The sequence below is a fragment of the Diadema setosum genome, chromosome 3 (assembly GCF_964275005.1).
Source record: "Diadema setosum chromosome 3, eeDiaSeto1, whole genome shotgun sequence".
In the NCBI taxonomy this organism is placed as follows: domain Eukaryota; kingdom Metazoa; phylum Echinodermata; class Echinoidea; order Diadematoida; family Diadematidae; genus Diadema; species Diadema setosum.
This window is the reverse complement of record NC_092687.1, coordinates 38,329,581-38,344,698: the sequence shown is the minus strand read 5'-3', so window position 1 is coordinate 38,344,698 and position 15,118 is coordinate 38,329,581. Positions and strand designations below refer to the sequence as shown.

Below are 15,118 nucleotides of genomic sequence, written 5' to 3'. Positions count from 1 at the left end.
AGAAAATTACTATGAAATATATGACACGTTGATAGTTCGCTATTCTTTTTATACTGAGAAAGTTTCGATTAGGTTTTGCATAGTTTTCTTCAATAAATTGTAGCTATATAATTCATAATGATTACAGTTTTTTGACCGAACGTTTCGGTAATGTAGCCGAAAGAAGAAGAAGAAAAAGAAGAAGAAAAAAGTACCATCAAGTTTTTGAGTGAACGCCCTCTCCGTTCGTATCCTGTACAATCTTCCAAACTCCGCCCCTTCTGTCAGATCATCCCCGACACAGACAAAAGAAAAGAATCGAAAATTTCTGTGAAGTCCCGCCCAGTCAATCGTGAATCATGAATATTCATATTGCAACGGCAAACGTCACAGGATGGCAACTCACGCTCGGAGAATGAGTTGTGATGGAGGGGGGAGAGAGAAAGAGAGAAAGAAGGATTGAGGGGGAAAAAATAAAGAAGCCGCGTGCGCCACGAGATTTTCGCGGAGCCTTACCATCGAGTGGACTTACCGTTAGTTTCGACCATTGATGATACGCCAAGTGCGGCTGGCTGGAGCGCAATGTCACACCACTTCGTGAGCGCGAGATTTTCATCATGTCAAACTTTTTTCTGATTGAGTTTAAACGGAATATAAACCCATCATTCAAAGTCCGTCTGTGGATTGTTGTACAGTGACGGATTCACGCCACATTCACGGCTATTGCCTTTCGGCAAGCGAGCACTGAAAAGCAGGGCGAGAGAGTTTTTGAGTCATCTGAAAAGCTGAAACTCGCTGGAGACCCGCCTGTCCATCTCACTGGTGCGTGTGGATATTCTTTCACCGGCTCGCTGGGTGTCTTCGTACGGCAGTGCGGACAGACGCCTGGGCGATCGGCCGGCATTTGGAGGAGCTATAGCCCCTCGATTTGTGTGGGCTCTGTTGAAGATAACATTGTTGCACAAACGCATCTGAAGAAACCGTGTTCTATATAAAATCTCATCTTTATTTCATCCACCATCCAGGAAGACCAAACTTTTGTGTCTAAGGTCATACACGCATTCTCCAGTGTTGGATTTTTACGTTTGGACGACTAGTAACACCGGATAACTCTAGTCTTCTCGCTTCCTTCCACCGTTGTCTTGTGAAGAAATTTTGTTCGCGTTTTCAGTCCACCTCGACTCCCGAGAAAAACCCAAACAAATCTGGAACCATGTCGTCGCATATTGTCAGAACTCGATCCTCACTGGAATGGCATTTTCCTATGCCAAAGTGGATGTTCTTTATAAATGCCCTTCTTCTGCTATGGAGTGTTACATTGGCCAGGACACTACCGCCGATTTTATGGGATAAGAACAGTGCAAAGTAAGAATTTCTGTCTCCTTCGTCATTCTCAAAAGATTTTGGTGTATTGTTTTGACAGGGAGGCTGCTGCTGCGTGTTATCATCCTTTCTCAACACTCAGATTGTACTACACGGGAGAACATTGAATGACATAGCGCAAGATATTTCATCATGTCTCAAATATAGTAATTTGCATTCTCTTGCTCTTCTTCTTCTTCTTCTTCTTCTTCTTCTTCTTCTTCTTCTTCTTCTCCTTCGTTCCTGTTCTTCAGTCTTCCCTTTCTTCATCTTATTCCTCCAGTAACCAATGGTAACATTTTCATTCTTTTTAAGAGTACCTGTTCGACGAACTGATTTGTGTTCTCTTTTATTTTCAACCTTTTCTTTCTACGATCTGTAACACAAATCAAATTCTTTTAAAACTTTCTGTATGTTCGCGTATTTTAGAGGGAAGAAAGATGTTATACCAATATTTTCCAGCACAATTTGAAACCACTTTTGATCAAGTTAGAAGAGAGAGTAGACTTCAGGATGATGTTTGACGAACTGACAGATCAAATTTCTTTTCAGAAAACTCAGCATGAGTTTTCTTTCAGGAACTTTTTTCCCCTTCATTCTCAACTTGCCTAACTTTTTCTTCCCAACCAACCACTTCTACCTCAATCTTGTAGTGATTCGGTAACGTGGTATTTGTGTGGAGTTTATACCCCAAAACTTCCGTTTGTGCGTAAAGACGTATAAACCGCACTTGTCTCGGCGGATTTGGTAGTGCATGCGTTCCTACCACACGACCGAGGCATCCATTATCCAACCTGAATCACTTCGCTATCTTTGTTGCCTGGTAGGTTTTTAGCATTACGGCGAAGGAGTGAATCGTAATCCGTACGCCTGCAGAAAACCCTTCCGAATTACTCACTGGCAGTTGCTTTCATTGTCGTGGTTGCGTTAGGGATCTTTTTAGATACCGTATCCGAGTTCATTACTCCGTTATTGTTCCCCGGCGCAACGCTTCATTTTACACAAACAAGTGGAGTTCAAAATCTGAAGTAGCGCGTCCAGCTGTGTGCGGTGCGTATAGCGAAAGCCGCTAAGACTCACCCGCGATTGTTCGGTCTATTGACCCCGACCCTGCCCCGATGGTGCGAAGCTAACTCGCGTTAATTCGCTTCGATTTTTTCCTGCCGCCTCGTTCAACTACGTGTGCGGTGTGTGGTATTCGAAGTGTCGTTTGAGAAAACTTGGGCTTGAAAACTAACTAACCGCTCTACTTCAATCTCTGGGTTATAAAAGAAACATTTTTCTTGCCAGGCAATGTTTTGATTGCATGAGGATACTGTTACTTGGGCCAATTAAGATGAAAACACATAAAACTCTATATCAATCATGAAAGTTAATATAATTGATGGTTGTAATCATTTTCACTATATTCAACCCGTTATGAAAATAATCCATTCAAGCAAGTTTTAATAGGAAACACATTTACATTTTGAAATGTAAATATCTTTTCATGACTGACAATGCTGCTTTTATAGGCCTACTGTACTTCTACTTTTTTTTAATTATATTTTAGATACTGAATATGCCACAAAGCTGACATAATAATACTCCTTCCCTTGATAACTACTGGTCTAAATACTTAAATATAAATATTTCATTGGAATGCAAAATGTACATTTTAGTGGTGATATATCTTGCAAAGTTGTCGTTCTTTCTGAATGACAGACTTTTTTTTTTTTAATTTGTTCATACTAGCAAGATCTCTAATGGAAGCGCATTTTATCACAATGACTAGTTAGAGATTATGTGATTTTATTTTTTTTTCCAGAAGGCTCACTGTAAAATCTAAATAGCAACCCTTTGAAGATAAATTGATGTGAATACTGATGCAGTTTATGGAACAGTAAAAGAAAGAATACACCACGAGAACATTAGGATGCTGTGGGCACAGTGTATTTTTCACCAAACTGAAATTTGAGTTTAAACGGAGGATACTTTGCCTACTGGTGACTATTATATCGAAGGAGAGGGGGAAGAGAAAGGCGTTTTAGAAGTGAGAGTCATTTCCTACCGTTCCAAATCACTCTGAAGGTGGAGTTGTCATGAATTTGACTCCGAGTAACCCGCGCCTCACGACTAATGCAGCGATTTGCGTTCAAAATGAGCCACTGGAAAGCCGTGACTGCTCCAGCACTGCCCAAATTACGCTTTCCCCCTTTTTTTTTATTTCCACGGCTGGCATTTGTGTTCGATCAGCAGTGTCCTCGGAAGATCCATCCAAGCCTTTCTCCGTTTCGTTCCACTTGCTTTTTTCTTTCTTCCCTCATCTGTATCTTTTCCCAACTCATTTTTCCCCGCTTTTTGATAAGTCCATCCTATGATTTGTTCGGAAATAGGGCCCCACCTCCATAACAATTGCCCAGAGTAGACAGAAATAGGAGTCGCTGCCCGAAAGCGAGGGGGACAAAAAAGAAGAGAAAAAGGAGAAGAAGAACGTGTCACGAAATATTACGCCTTTATGGGCAGCTGCCATTGCACAGACTGGATAATTGGGGGTTACAACCAATTTGCAGAAACATGCTCTGTTCTGCATGGGATATTTCATCTTTATATTACGATATACGTTTATAATTTTTTTTTGGGTCTCTCTACTTTGAATAGGAGATTGCATCCATAGCTTGGATATAAGATAGGGTATATAGGGAGTCATCCATCACAGCTGACAAGGAGATTTAGGAGTCACAGGGCAGTGTTGCAAACGTGTCTGATTTTTGTTCTAAATATTTTTTTTTTTTCTAAAGCGAAAGTAGCTGTATCTTTAAAAGATACACAATGGCATCAGGGTCAACTACTGCCAAAAAAAGATGAGCAGCAGGACCAATCAATTCTCACTGGACCACTAGTTTTCAACTGCCATTTATACACACAATGATATAAAAGGTTAAAGCTGTTGTTGAGACTGACTTCTCAAAAAATGGTGATTCATCTTGACTGGTGTTGCGGTCATGTTCAACACCATCATTGTTGTGAGCTCTCCAATCTGATGGCCCTTTTTGGGGGTGTATATTGTCATTATTATTAGTGTGATGATTTTTCTATAGAATACATTTGGGTTTTGCAAGGACACCAGTTGTAGCATTTCTTTAAATGCAGAGCTGCCTGAATTTTACATTTTATTATCTTTTTTTTTTCTCCTGTGTGGTTTGTTGTGTACTTTTTCAACTTCACTTAGTTTGTAAGGGTAAGAATTGAATTATTTCAATGACTGCATCACTCTTTCATAGAAATAACTGCAATTTGATGATATGCATATTTTTTGGTTCTTTTTTTGTAGCCCAAATCTGCACCAGCTGTCATCTTTGTTACCATGACTACCAGCATCATCTAATATTGACATTCTTACTCCTGCCTGTCCTTGTGATTATCCATATAGGAGCTTTTTTTTTTCTCCAAACCCTTTGAAGACTAGTCCTCAAGTATACTCAGGCAGGTGTCTATAGAAAATGTCAAGCAAAATCAACCAGTCATTAACAGGTTAAGGACTAAAGCCTGATTTCTGCACCCATTGACAACTATCTCACTTGGATTGTGATCAAAGGAGCTGCATTTCTGCTAAGGTTTTAGTCAGGAATTAATAGCTGAACTTGTTTAACCCCATAGCATCTATGCAAATGTTAAAGGGACTGTACAGTACTGGTTGAGGTGGGGATTCATGTTTTGAACATTCATAAGTGAGATAATGAAAAGCCTCTTATGAAATATGAAAGAGCATGTAGTTTTAAGAAGGATTCAACGTTTATTTGATGAAAATTGGTTTTCAAATGGCTGAGATATCCAAAAAAAGTGCTAATGATAAAAGGTGACATGCCACCACTTTATCAGGATCTCTTTGTTTCACCTTGTTTCTGGATATCTCAGCCATTTCAAAACCGATTTTCATCGAATAAACGTTTGATACCCCTTAGAACTGCATGCTCTTTGACATCTCATAGAGTGGTTTCTGAATATCTCGCAAAACGTTAAAAGCTAAATCCTCACCTCGACCAGAACTGTACACACCCTTTAATACACCCTGTGTAAAAATATGATGTAATTTAAAATCTAGTTACCACAGCATGGGTCAATGGCAGTCCACCTGTTGCCACATGCACACAAGTAGAGCACAAAATTACAATTGAGTGAATAGGTGCTTATGCCTCAATATGTATCGAGCTGTATGAATGGTGGTAATTTGGTGTTAATGAGGTATGAACACTAAATTTGAATTGGGCATTGTAGTCTAGACTGTGGATACCAATAAGCATTAATGGGTGATTGTGAAATTAGGATACAGACTGTAGATATAGATTCATTGCAGTAGCAGAATTTAGATGAGGCTGGAGTTATTAGTCGGTTGCCAAGTACATGCTTCATTAACATTTTCAAGGAAATAAACCGTCCCACATGAGCAAGCAAATGCATGAAACGTGACGAGGGATGTAAAGATGAAGTGTCGTGCTTCTGCGGTCAGTGGCATCAGAATCATGGAAGAATGGCTGTAAATCAAAACTATACAACATTTGATGAACACATGGTGGTGTTGAGACACGGGGCAGACGAAAACTTGCCAAGAATTGGAGTCAGTGGTATTGTGCACATGATTGCAAGTTAACTCATTTCATCTTACAAAACTTGTAGATAAGTTTTACTCACATAGGGTCACCTTGTTCCCAGAAGCAGTGAGTTAACTTCGAGAGAAAGTGGGCTGTGGTAGTGGAAAGGAATGAGTGGAAATCATGGACCGAACATGTGGTCCCCACATTTCTCGAGAGCCAAATTAGACCAACCCCCACTTTTTTTTTTTCTTTGAGGAGAATGCAGAGAGCCATTGTGCTGCTCACACACAGACAGGGCCACAAGTGACTTACGGGATCATCTATCAAGCATCATGGAGCGCTGCGAAATCATTTGTCACGACGACGGTAACCATGGGAAAGTCTCGTCTTCTGCCATGCCTCGCAATACCCCAAGGAGAAACGGATACAGGTTGAACAAATGTTCTTTGACCGTTCCCTCTGGGGGAGACCAGAAAAGAGTAGAGCAGAGCGTTGCAGCATGAAAACGGATTGACCTTCTGTGTCATCACAGTGTAGTAGTCTTTTAGGACAGACAGGGGAGGAGATGTATGAGTGTATCTCAGACAACAGAGATAGACAGATAGATAGATAGATAGATATATAGATAGAGGTAGATAAATGGGTAGATAGAAAGATAGAGATTGCTGGAGAGAAAGATTATGGATAGATAGAGAGTTCTAAAGATATATTGATTGGAGGATAGAGATAGAGATAGATATACATTACATGTAGAGAGTGAGAGGGAAAAGGAAAGATATAGGCCTATTGTATAAAGAGAGGTAATTAAGAGAGAGAGATAGATGTAGAAGAAAGTAATGTAACATGTCTATTTTTATGCTTCGGAACCTCAAGGAAGAGGAAAGTCACTTGTACAGGGTTTCTTGGTCCATGTGTCGAGCAAATGCTGAGCGTACGCTGATGGCTGGATTGAATTCAGGTTGACTCCAAGTCTTACTAGTGAGAGGAAAAAATAAATTGACATATGAAAACAAAACTACATGTTCCATATCTCCCCTTTGAAAAAAAAAGAAAAAAATCCCCCAAACTGTTTGGGCGGGCGCTGGCCAAGACTTGACATTGGCCCCAGCATGGTGCCCATTAGGATCAAATGTATGGCAGACGTTTGTGTTTGGTTTCCTCTGTTTTATTTTGGCCCATTTCTTCCGGATACCGTACTTCAAAAAGCAGGCATCCGCTTTGGGAATGAGTGTGAGTATTTCGGCTCTTAAAGTTGATGTGTGAATTTAATTGAATTTTTCCCCTTCCACCACCCCTCCCCCCCCCCCCCCCAAAAAAAAGAAAGAAAGAAAAGAAGGTTTGCTGAAGTTTTATTTCATATCTGGTCTGTTCTTAATTCAGTACTTGAATGAAAACTCATGAACCAGGAATAAAGGCTAATTGGTTTCATGTACTAAAATTCTGTAAGTGAATTGTTGTAATTTATGTTAAGTTAAATGTTGTGAGACACATTACAAAGATTGTGATAGTGAATTAAATTTTTGATGTGAATTTGACCCTCAGTAATACTGTAGGCTACATTGTGTGAAGTCAATCAAAGTTTGTGGGAGACATTCACACTGTTAATGGAAACCAGTGATCAATCAATCATACTGGTAAATGTCCTGCTTTTACATGCTTACATCATCTTCCAAGTACCCAGATTGATCATCCGTAATCCTGCTTTATGTCCACGGTACGACTTCCCCAAGCACTGGCAGGGCCGGTGGCGGCGGTGCTTTCAAATTACCGGGAGCGGAGCAGCTCTTAAGCGGTAAAACCTCAAAAGTCCCCCCTGCGATAAATTCTGACCACATCATAAAATTGGATTGAAAATCACCACATGAACTCTCTGTGCGCACACACGTTTACTTTTAGTCATAATATTTGCCCTGAACTTGGCCCTTTGTTTACTGAGAAGGAGAATCTTTAGGGTAATAGTGTCCTTCAACCCACCCCCTTTTTCTTGTGCCCTTCCCCTCCCCCCCCCCCCCCCCCCCATAGAGGCACTTGAGTTGGCTGGGCTGCTGCCCTTGATAAATTCTCTTATGAGACCTCACATTTTTCATTCTCTCTCCCTAATTCAAACGAGTTTGAAATCCTTTTACTGCCAGTAGAGCAGCAGCTCTACTGCACTTTAAAATGCAAATTTGGTACTTCTTAAAAATATTGTAGTCTTTATAGGGTTAAATGTAGTGATCTTCAGCTTTTGAAAGGATGAAATGCAGTGATGCAGCTATGTAGAAATCACCGGAACTGGTTCATGTGATTCAGCCAATACAAACATTCATTATTGTGTCGTACCATATACATGTAATTTTGTTTCATTTTAATGTTATCATTACCGGTATCTTTTTTAATGAAGGTGGATGTAACACTTGACTTTTGTGTTAATGGGCAATACACCTGTACATTTCATTTTTGGAAATCACTGGTTTATTACCTCAACTGTGATATAGTTTATAATGCTTGTTAATTGAATTTTATACAATGAGCAAACTTATGTATTGCATTTATGAGAGGGGGGGGGGGGGTGTGGATGGATTTCAGTTAAAAAAGAAAGAAAAAGAAAGAATGCAGAGTCTACCAGAATAGATAATTGTGAAATCTGTAATAACATAATTTGCTTTTGTGGCCCATCAACATCAATCATGTTTTCAACACTTCTTATACCATCATAGGATTTGATATGTGCCCTCATCATATGTACCATATACTGTAAGTTGGGCTTTTTGAGGGAAATTCTCAGCCCTGCTCTTGTATTCATGATGGTCTTGAATGAAGGCTAGTTGACGATGTCTTGTGCATGTATTAGTGTGTGTGTATGTGTGTGTGTGTGTGTGTGTGTATGAAGAAGGCTTGTTGAGCAAATCCCAGGTCAGTGAGATTCAAGTGTGTTTGATGAACACTGTGTCTTGATGAGTTGAGTAAATTTTCTCCGGGACCATCAGAGACGTGCGAGAGGAAGACACGGTCTATACCACCGAAGGATTCCACATCATTTTGTGGATGTTGGACAGAAAGGCTGGTGTTGTTGCCATGGGAGATGTAATGATGCACCATTGTAAGGGGAAGAATGCTGCTTGTATGTGCTTGGAAGAGATCCCTGCTACAGAAATGTGTGTGCGTATTATTTTTTTTTCCTTTGGTCACATTCTATCTAAGATATCACCAGAAAGTGGATGAAGAATAACAAAATGAGCAGGGTAGAACAAATCAACATTATTTGATTTGTCTTCCATGTTTCCCCATGATTTTTCTGTGAATTTGTAGCATTGACAAAAATTAACCCCTGATTTTTTTTTTTTTGAAGTCACTTCTTTACCACAAAAATACCAAATGTTTCAAAGCAAAGCTGATTGCAAATCTAAATACAGTCTGTATATGCCAAGTCTGCCAGATAACTTTGAATTGATGTCTTTTGCAAAATGCTTCACAGCTAATGCTGTTCTGTGAATCATGAAAAAATGTACACAGGGTCAAATATTTGTAGCATATCACACTCTGCAAATTTTAGCCAAGGTGGTATCCCAAGAAAAATGTTATGAGCGATGAATGTTTCACTCTCTCAGCCTGTATTCCAGCCACCGACCCCAGTCAATGCATCTGGCTTTCCTCCAAGTAGAACCAGAAATGCACGAAGCTGTCACTACTGTCAAAGACTTTGACAGAAATGATCGAACCGCACCATCAGTCTGAGGAGATAACATACCCAATAAAGCGAAAACAGGCATGCCACAGAAACTGCCAACAAAGGGATATAAAGTTGAAGAATTGCGGCACTTGGTGACAACTTGAGATGGGTGTCTGCTCTTTTTCCACCCCAGAGAAAGAGCGAGAAAGAGAAAGAAACGGAGGGAGAGAGCGGAAAAACTGTTGACAAAGTGCTAAACCGAGAGGATTATGTCAGATTTGATCTGATAGGGACTTTTGTCTGGTCAGGATTACTGAGCGTATCCAGGTTAGTGGGTATAAATATTTAGATCCACGATTGTGGCAAAGAGTCGGGTGGGTGTAGCGCCTACACTATTTTTTTTTTAGATTTGTTGGATGGGTTGGTTCTCTTTCCCAGGTTTAGCTATTCATCATTAGCTTTGGCTTCAAAGTTATATTGACGAGGAAGGTAAACTAGTTTTTAGAATCCATCGTCATGACGAAATATCTTAAAGTGATAGGCCTATGTACAACTTTTTACATAGTACAGTGTGTACATGCATGTAAAGATAAACTCAACAACAACGAAGAAGAAAACAGAATATCTTACAGTCCTTTTTTTAGTGGAAGACAATAAATGTGCATTGTTTTACTGAATGGGAATGCTAGTTAACAAGGCATATTTAAAAGAGGAAAAGTAATACAGTTGTGGCAAAAAGAAAAAAGAATGTTTTACAGTTATTGTTTCAGCATAATATGTCCTGCATTTTTTTAGCACAGAGAGAGAAAGAAAGAGAGAAGAGCTAACAGAGGGAAAAAGGTACTCATGCATAGCTAGTGCAAAGTGGAAGTCAAAACTTATTGTGATGTATTTACTAATGTGCAAATGCTATTACTCAGATCTCACAGAGGCTATTTTCACATCCGAACATAATGCGTGTTTATAGTGTTGTTTATCTCGTATGTGTGGGTAGTACATGAAGATGGAACAGATATTGTAGCAATTATCTCTATTCTCGATGCGCTCTTTCTGGGCAACGGACAACACCCCCCCCCCCCTCCAAAAAAAAGACAGAACGGGAACGAATAGAGAGAGGGAGAGATGGAAATAAAATCGAGGATTTTGATGAGGAATGATTGATTAGATGCATGGGATGATCCGTTGTGCATCTTCAATGCGAGAGTGTTAGGAGGAGCATGTAGAGCCCTGGGCAATCCATTTCCAGATGTCGTTCAACCGTCGTCTAGTTGTGATCGGAATTCTCAAAAAAGAAGGATACGAAAAAAAAAAGGAAGCCCCAAAATGGAAATGGAAACAAAAAAAGAAAGGCCCCCCCCCCCAATAACTTGAACACTGCCCCCCGCGGGCATTCCGTGGCAGTTTTTCACAATAATACGAGCTGCTGGGGGAAACAACTAGAAAAAAAAAAGAAAGAAAGAAGAGGAATATGATAATGATGTGAACTGGTTTGTGATGTTTGTTTGCTTCGCCCTTTGTACGTCGTCGGGCGATATTTGTCGGTCTAAAACGTGAGGGGAAATGTTCTCTCAAATCATTGATTCACATTTTTCCCCCCTTCTGTACGTCTGTTCACTGCCCTGGCTACATTCAAATCAAATTTGTTCCTGAATGTGGAATTCCATGCTATCATTCCATAATTTTTGTCTTCCGTTCAACGTTTCCAATACTCATGCTTCATGGATTCACTGTCCAAGAAGCAGAATTGAAACACATGACATTTTGTAATTTGTACAGTGACTGACATATTATGTCATATACAATCATTTCGTCTGTAAGGAAATTGTGCTTTTATGAGACTATTTAACAATCAATCAATGACTCTTACGCATGTATTGTATCAAATTTATAAGGAAAAGACATTCTAGTGCTCGTTGGTTTAATTATCCCCTCACCCCCCTTCCCCCCCCCCCAAAAAAAAAATGGGTCTGTAGCACTCTGTTAGGTGGATCCCATAATTGAGATGTCTTGTGTGTGACGGCTGACGATACGAATTGATGCACAGATGCTATCAATCATAGAAAGCTGACTTCTTGGGTTAACCCACCCCTAAAATGATGAAAAGAAGAGTTTGTTCCCCCTTTTTATGTCATAGTTTATAACCCAGCAGGTGACAATAACATGGCCGACACTTTGACGGGACGAATGAGGCCCAAAGACGAGTGTAGGCACCTATATCTCACTGTGTGCAGTTCTCGTGTGCGCTGCACATTGAGTCACCACCCACAGCGGTGAACTTTTCACAAAGTTCTCCTGATAAATGTGGCACAAATGCGAACCACTCTGAACAGACACACACGGTCTCTCTACCCCACAAACCTGTCAAATGTTTGCCCCTGTCTCCCCTCCTCTCTCCTCTCGGTGTACTTTTCTCCCCCTCCCCCCTCCCTCCCTCCCTCGATAGAAAAAGTCGGGTCCCATCAAAGATACATGGAAATTACAGCTGGTGCTACAAAATTGCATATTTCATAACTTGGGAAACTTCAATAATTTTGCTCTCCATTTTTGTCTTTTGCATTGATGTCCACTCCACTCCCTCACCAAATCCACCTCCTCCACCACCTTTAACTTGTCTTCTTACATATTCTGATGACTAAACCTGCAATCTCCACTAAACATACAGGTACATGTTCACCCCTGGGTGGAATGACAGTAACCATTACATAATTGGATTGCATGCATCCCCCCATGCGTGCACGCAGGCTTCGATACAGGTGCGTGTCGCAAGTCGTAGACTGTAGTTAAAAGAGTTGCCCTGTGCGCTAGAGTGTGGCAGAAAGCAGTCAATATCAACCTTGGTATTGTAGCTATGTGAGCATTGTTGTGTAAATTCCAGGTATGTGTGTAAACGATAGGGAGAAGGGGGGCAAGACAAGAGAGAGAGGGGAAGAGAAAGAGGGAGAGAGAGGGAGAGAGGGGGAAAGGTGGCAGTGAAAATAGCATCCATAGAAGAATGGGGGTAAAGGGGAAAAAACAAGAGAGCATTGTTGTATGGTGCAGCGCATTGTGCATGTATAGGCATATGTACTTGTTTGTGGGTATGTGTAGATATCTGTACCTACTTTGTATATTATGTAGGCCTGTGTATAAGAGGATAGAGAAAGAGCAGTAGAAAGAGATTGCTAAGAGTTCAGAAGCTTAGCTCAGGCAGGTAGAAAAGTGAAATATATCATGATATAGTGATAAAAACTCGGAAAAGAGAACAGGAAAAAAAAGCAGGTACAAGAGTGGTAAGCTTGCAAACAAACCAGCAGAAAGACAAAGAAACAGACACACATTACAGTGTTTTTAAGTGCAGTCAAACTTGTGAGAGAAACATATGAAAGTTGTATATATTCTTCCTTGACCGGTACCGTTTTTTTTTTTTTTTTTAACCTCCTCAGTGTTGATATTTTACTATTCAATATACAACAAAAGGTGTGCTGTACCAGGCAAACAATAACAACAAAGAAGTAAAATTGCAATTTTAGTCTTAGTTTTGCAAATCAGATATGGTAGACGGCCGGCCGAGTTTATAGTTTGTCAAAATATGCAGGGCGCGCCGTCGCCCCCTTTGAAACCAGGAGGAGGGGATACATTTTCCAATCAGATTAGACATCAAAACCGTGGCCGATGGAATACTGGTGGTATAAGGAGAGAGAAAAATAGGCGGAGAAACAGCTAGCGAGAGACAAAGAGAGCAGAGAAAAAAAGACAGAAAGACATAAATCAAGTGAAGACATGGATATCCCAAGATTCAACACAGATATGCAGATTGGAGAAACATATTTGTCCGCACTATGCATGAGTCACGTCCACACGTACATATCACCGACAATGCCGAGTGAAGGAGGAAAAAAAAATCAAAACAAAACTGGAATGCCAAACGTTAGAAGAAAAATAAAAAGCTGAAAGAAATCCTCCCCATTCCTATTTGCTGATCCTATCTCAGCGAATGTTTATTTCCATTTTCTTCACACCAATATGACTGGCAGGGGATTTGTTTAATTTTCTTTTCTGGTCCTTTTTTTTTTCTTCTTCTTCTTGGCAGAGGATACTGAGAGATGTTTATTCACCTCCCAAAGATGGGGTTGCACCCTCCATCCTTTTCCTTTTCTTTCTCCACTTTCGACTTTCTCCCAGGTGTCTTTCCTCCATCACATCTCAGCATCCTTCCATTCAGAAGTTCCTCCCCCCTCCCCCTTTAACCTGTGCCCCATATTACTAGCTCTCACTCACTACCCATCGTTCTTTACATTTGCTGTATCATGTACCAAGGGAGGAAGGCATGTTTCTCTCGTACAAAATTTGTTTCTCCCAACTTCTGGATCGTTATGTTCGTATCCACTTCACTTCATGTTAAACCCAACATTCTCATTCTGCTTGTATGTCAAACGAATTATAGCACCTGTCCAAAGTATGGCTTCTTATCTCTTCAACCAGGGAGGTGGGCCACCTCCCTGCTTCAACACCAGTTCCCCTTTCAGGCAATATTCTGCATCCTTACTAAGTATTCTTGTCCCTCTTCCATCTCTGTATCTGTAGCCTTCATTATCATGGTATATTATGTTTCTTATACTTATTTCATCTCTCCCTCTCTATCTCCCTTCATCTCCCTTAAATTCTAAACCCATTGAGGACTGGCTGATTTTGCTACACATACATTTCCTATCTACATCTGCCCAAGTATACCCAGGACTCGTCCTCAATGGGTTAATCAATTTTACAATTTTGTATTTCTATCTTCTTTTTTCTATCTTCTTCCCTCTCTCTGTGTATATAACTTTATTCTTTAATCTCTAGATGTTTATTTTCCTGGTTCATATGAATCTCTCTTTTTTTTTTCTCTCTCACTCTCTCGTTATCTCTCTCTGTCCATATCTTTCTATGTAACCATCTCATCTCTTTATTTGTCCATGTTATTTTGTTTGCCAGGTGCAAGTTTACGAATATCTCTCTCAGTTTATATATTGTGTATTACGGTCTTTCCCTCTGTATGCTGTCTATATGAAGGCTTTGTTTGCAAAAACCAATAAGTCCATTTTTGAAGATTTTGAAGTACGATCTCTGTCATAAAGTACAAAATAATACCTTTTGAATGATATATTGGTCACTACATATAAAGGTATATTTTTGAAGTTATGGTCAAAAGAAGCAAAAATTTTCTTATTATTCTCTTTATTTTTCTTTACCTTTAATCGCAAATATCTCCATTTGGCAAATATGGACTTATCGGTTTTTGCAAACAAACTCTTCATATGTTTCCCCTAATATCTCTCTCTTCTCTCTCTCTCTCTCTATCTCTCTCTGTCTATATGTCTGTCTATCTATCTCTCACAGTTTCTCCATCTCAATAATGTTCTCCTCTCAACATCACGGCTCTTGGTGTACGTCTGTGTATTCTCCTCCGTGTGGACATAATTTCATCCCCTCCTAATCAGATTGGTGGTCGGCTCTCCATCTCAACAGGGCTCTCTGGGCCCCGCCCGCCTCCAATCCGCGCGTCCGGGGAGCAATTCGTTTCGGGTTTCAT

General features: G+C 40.2%; 1 protein-coding gene across 1 annotated transcript in view; it reads left to right on the top strand.

The window, feature by feature from the left end:
* The first annotated feature begins 895 nt into the window (after positions 1-895).
* The window catches only part of LOC140246840 (ephrin-B2a-like), a 233,049-nt gene continuing 218,826 nt past the window's right edge, over positions 896-15,118 (top strand). Inside the window, exon 1 of the mRNA XM_072326167.1 lies at positions 896-1,344. Coding sequence (XP_072182268.1) covers positions 1,193-1,344 — 152 coding nt within the window. The 5' untranslated portion in view covers positions 896-1,192. The remainder of the gene's footprint in view (positions 1,345-15,118) is intronic.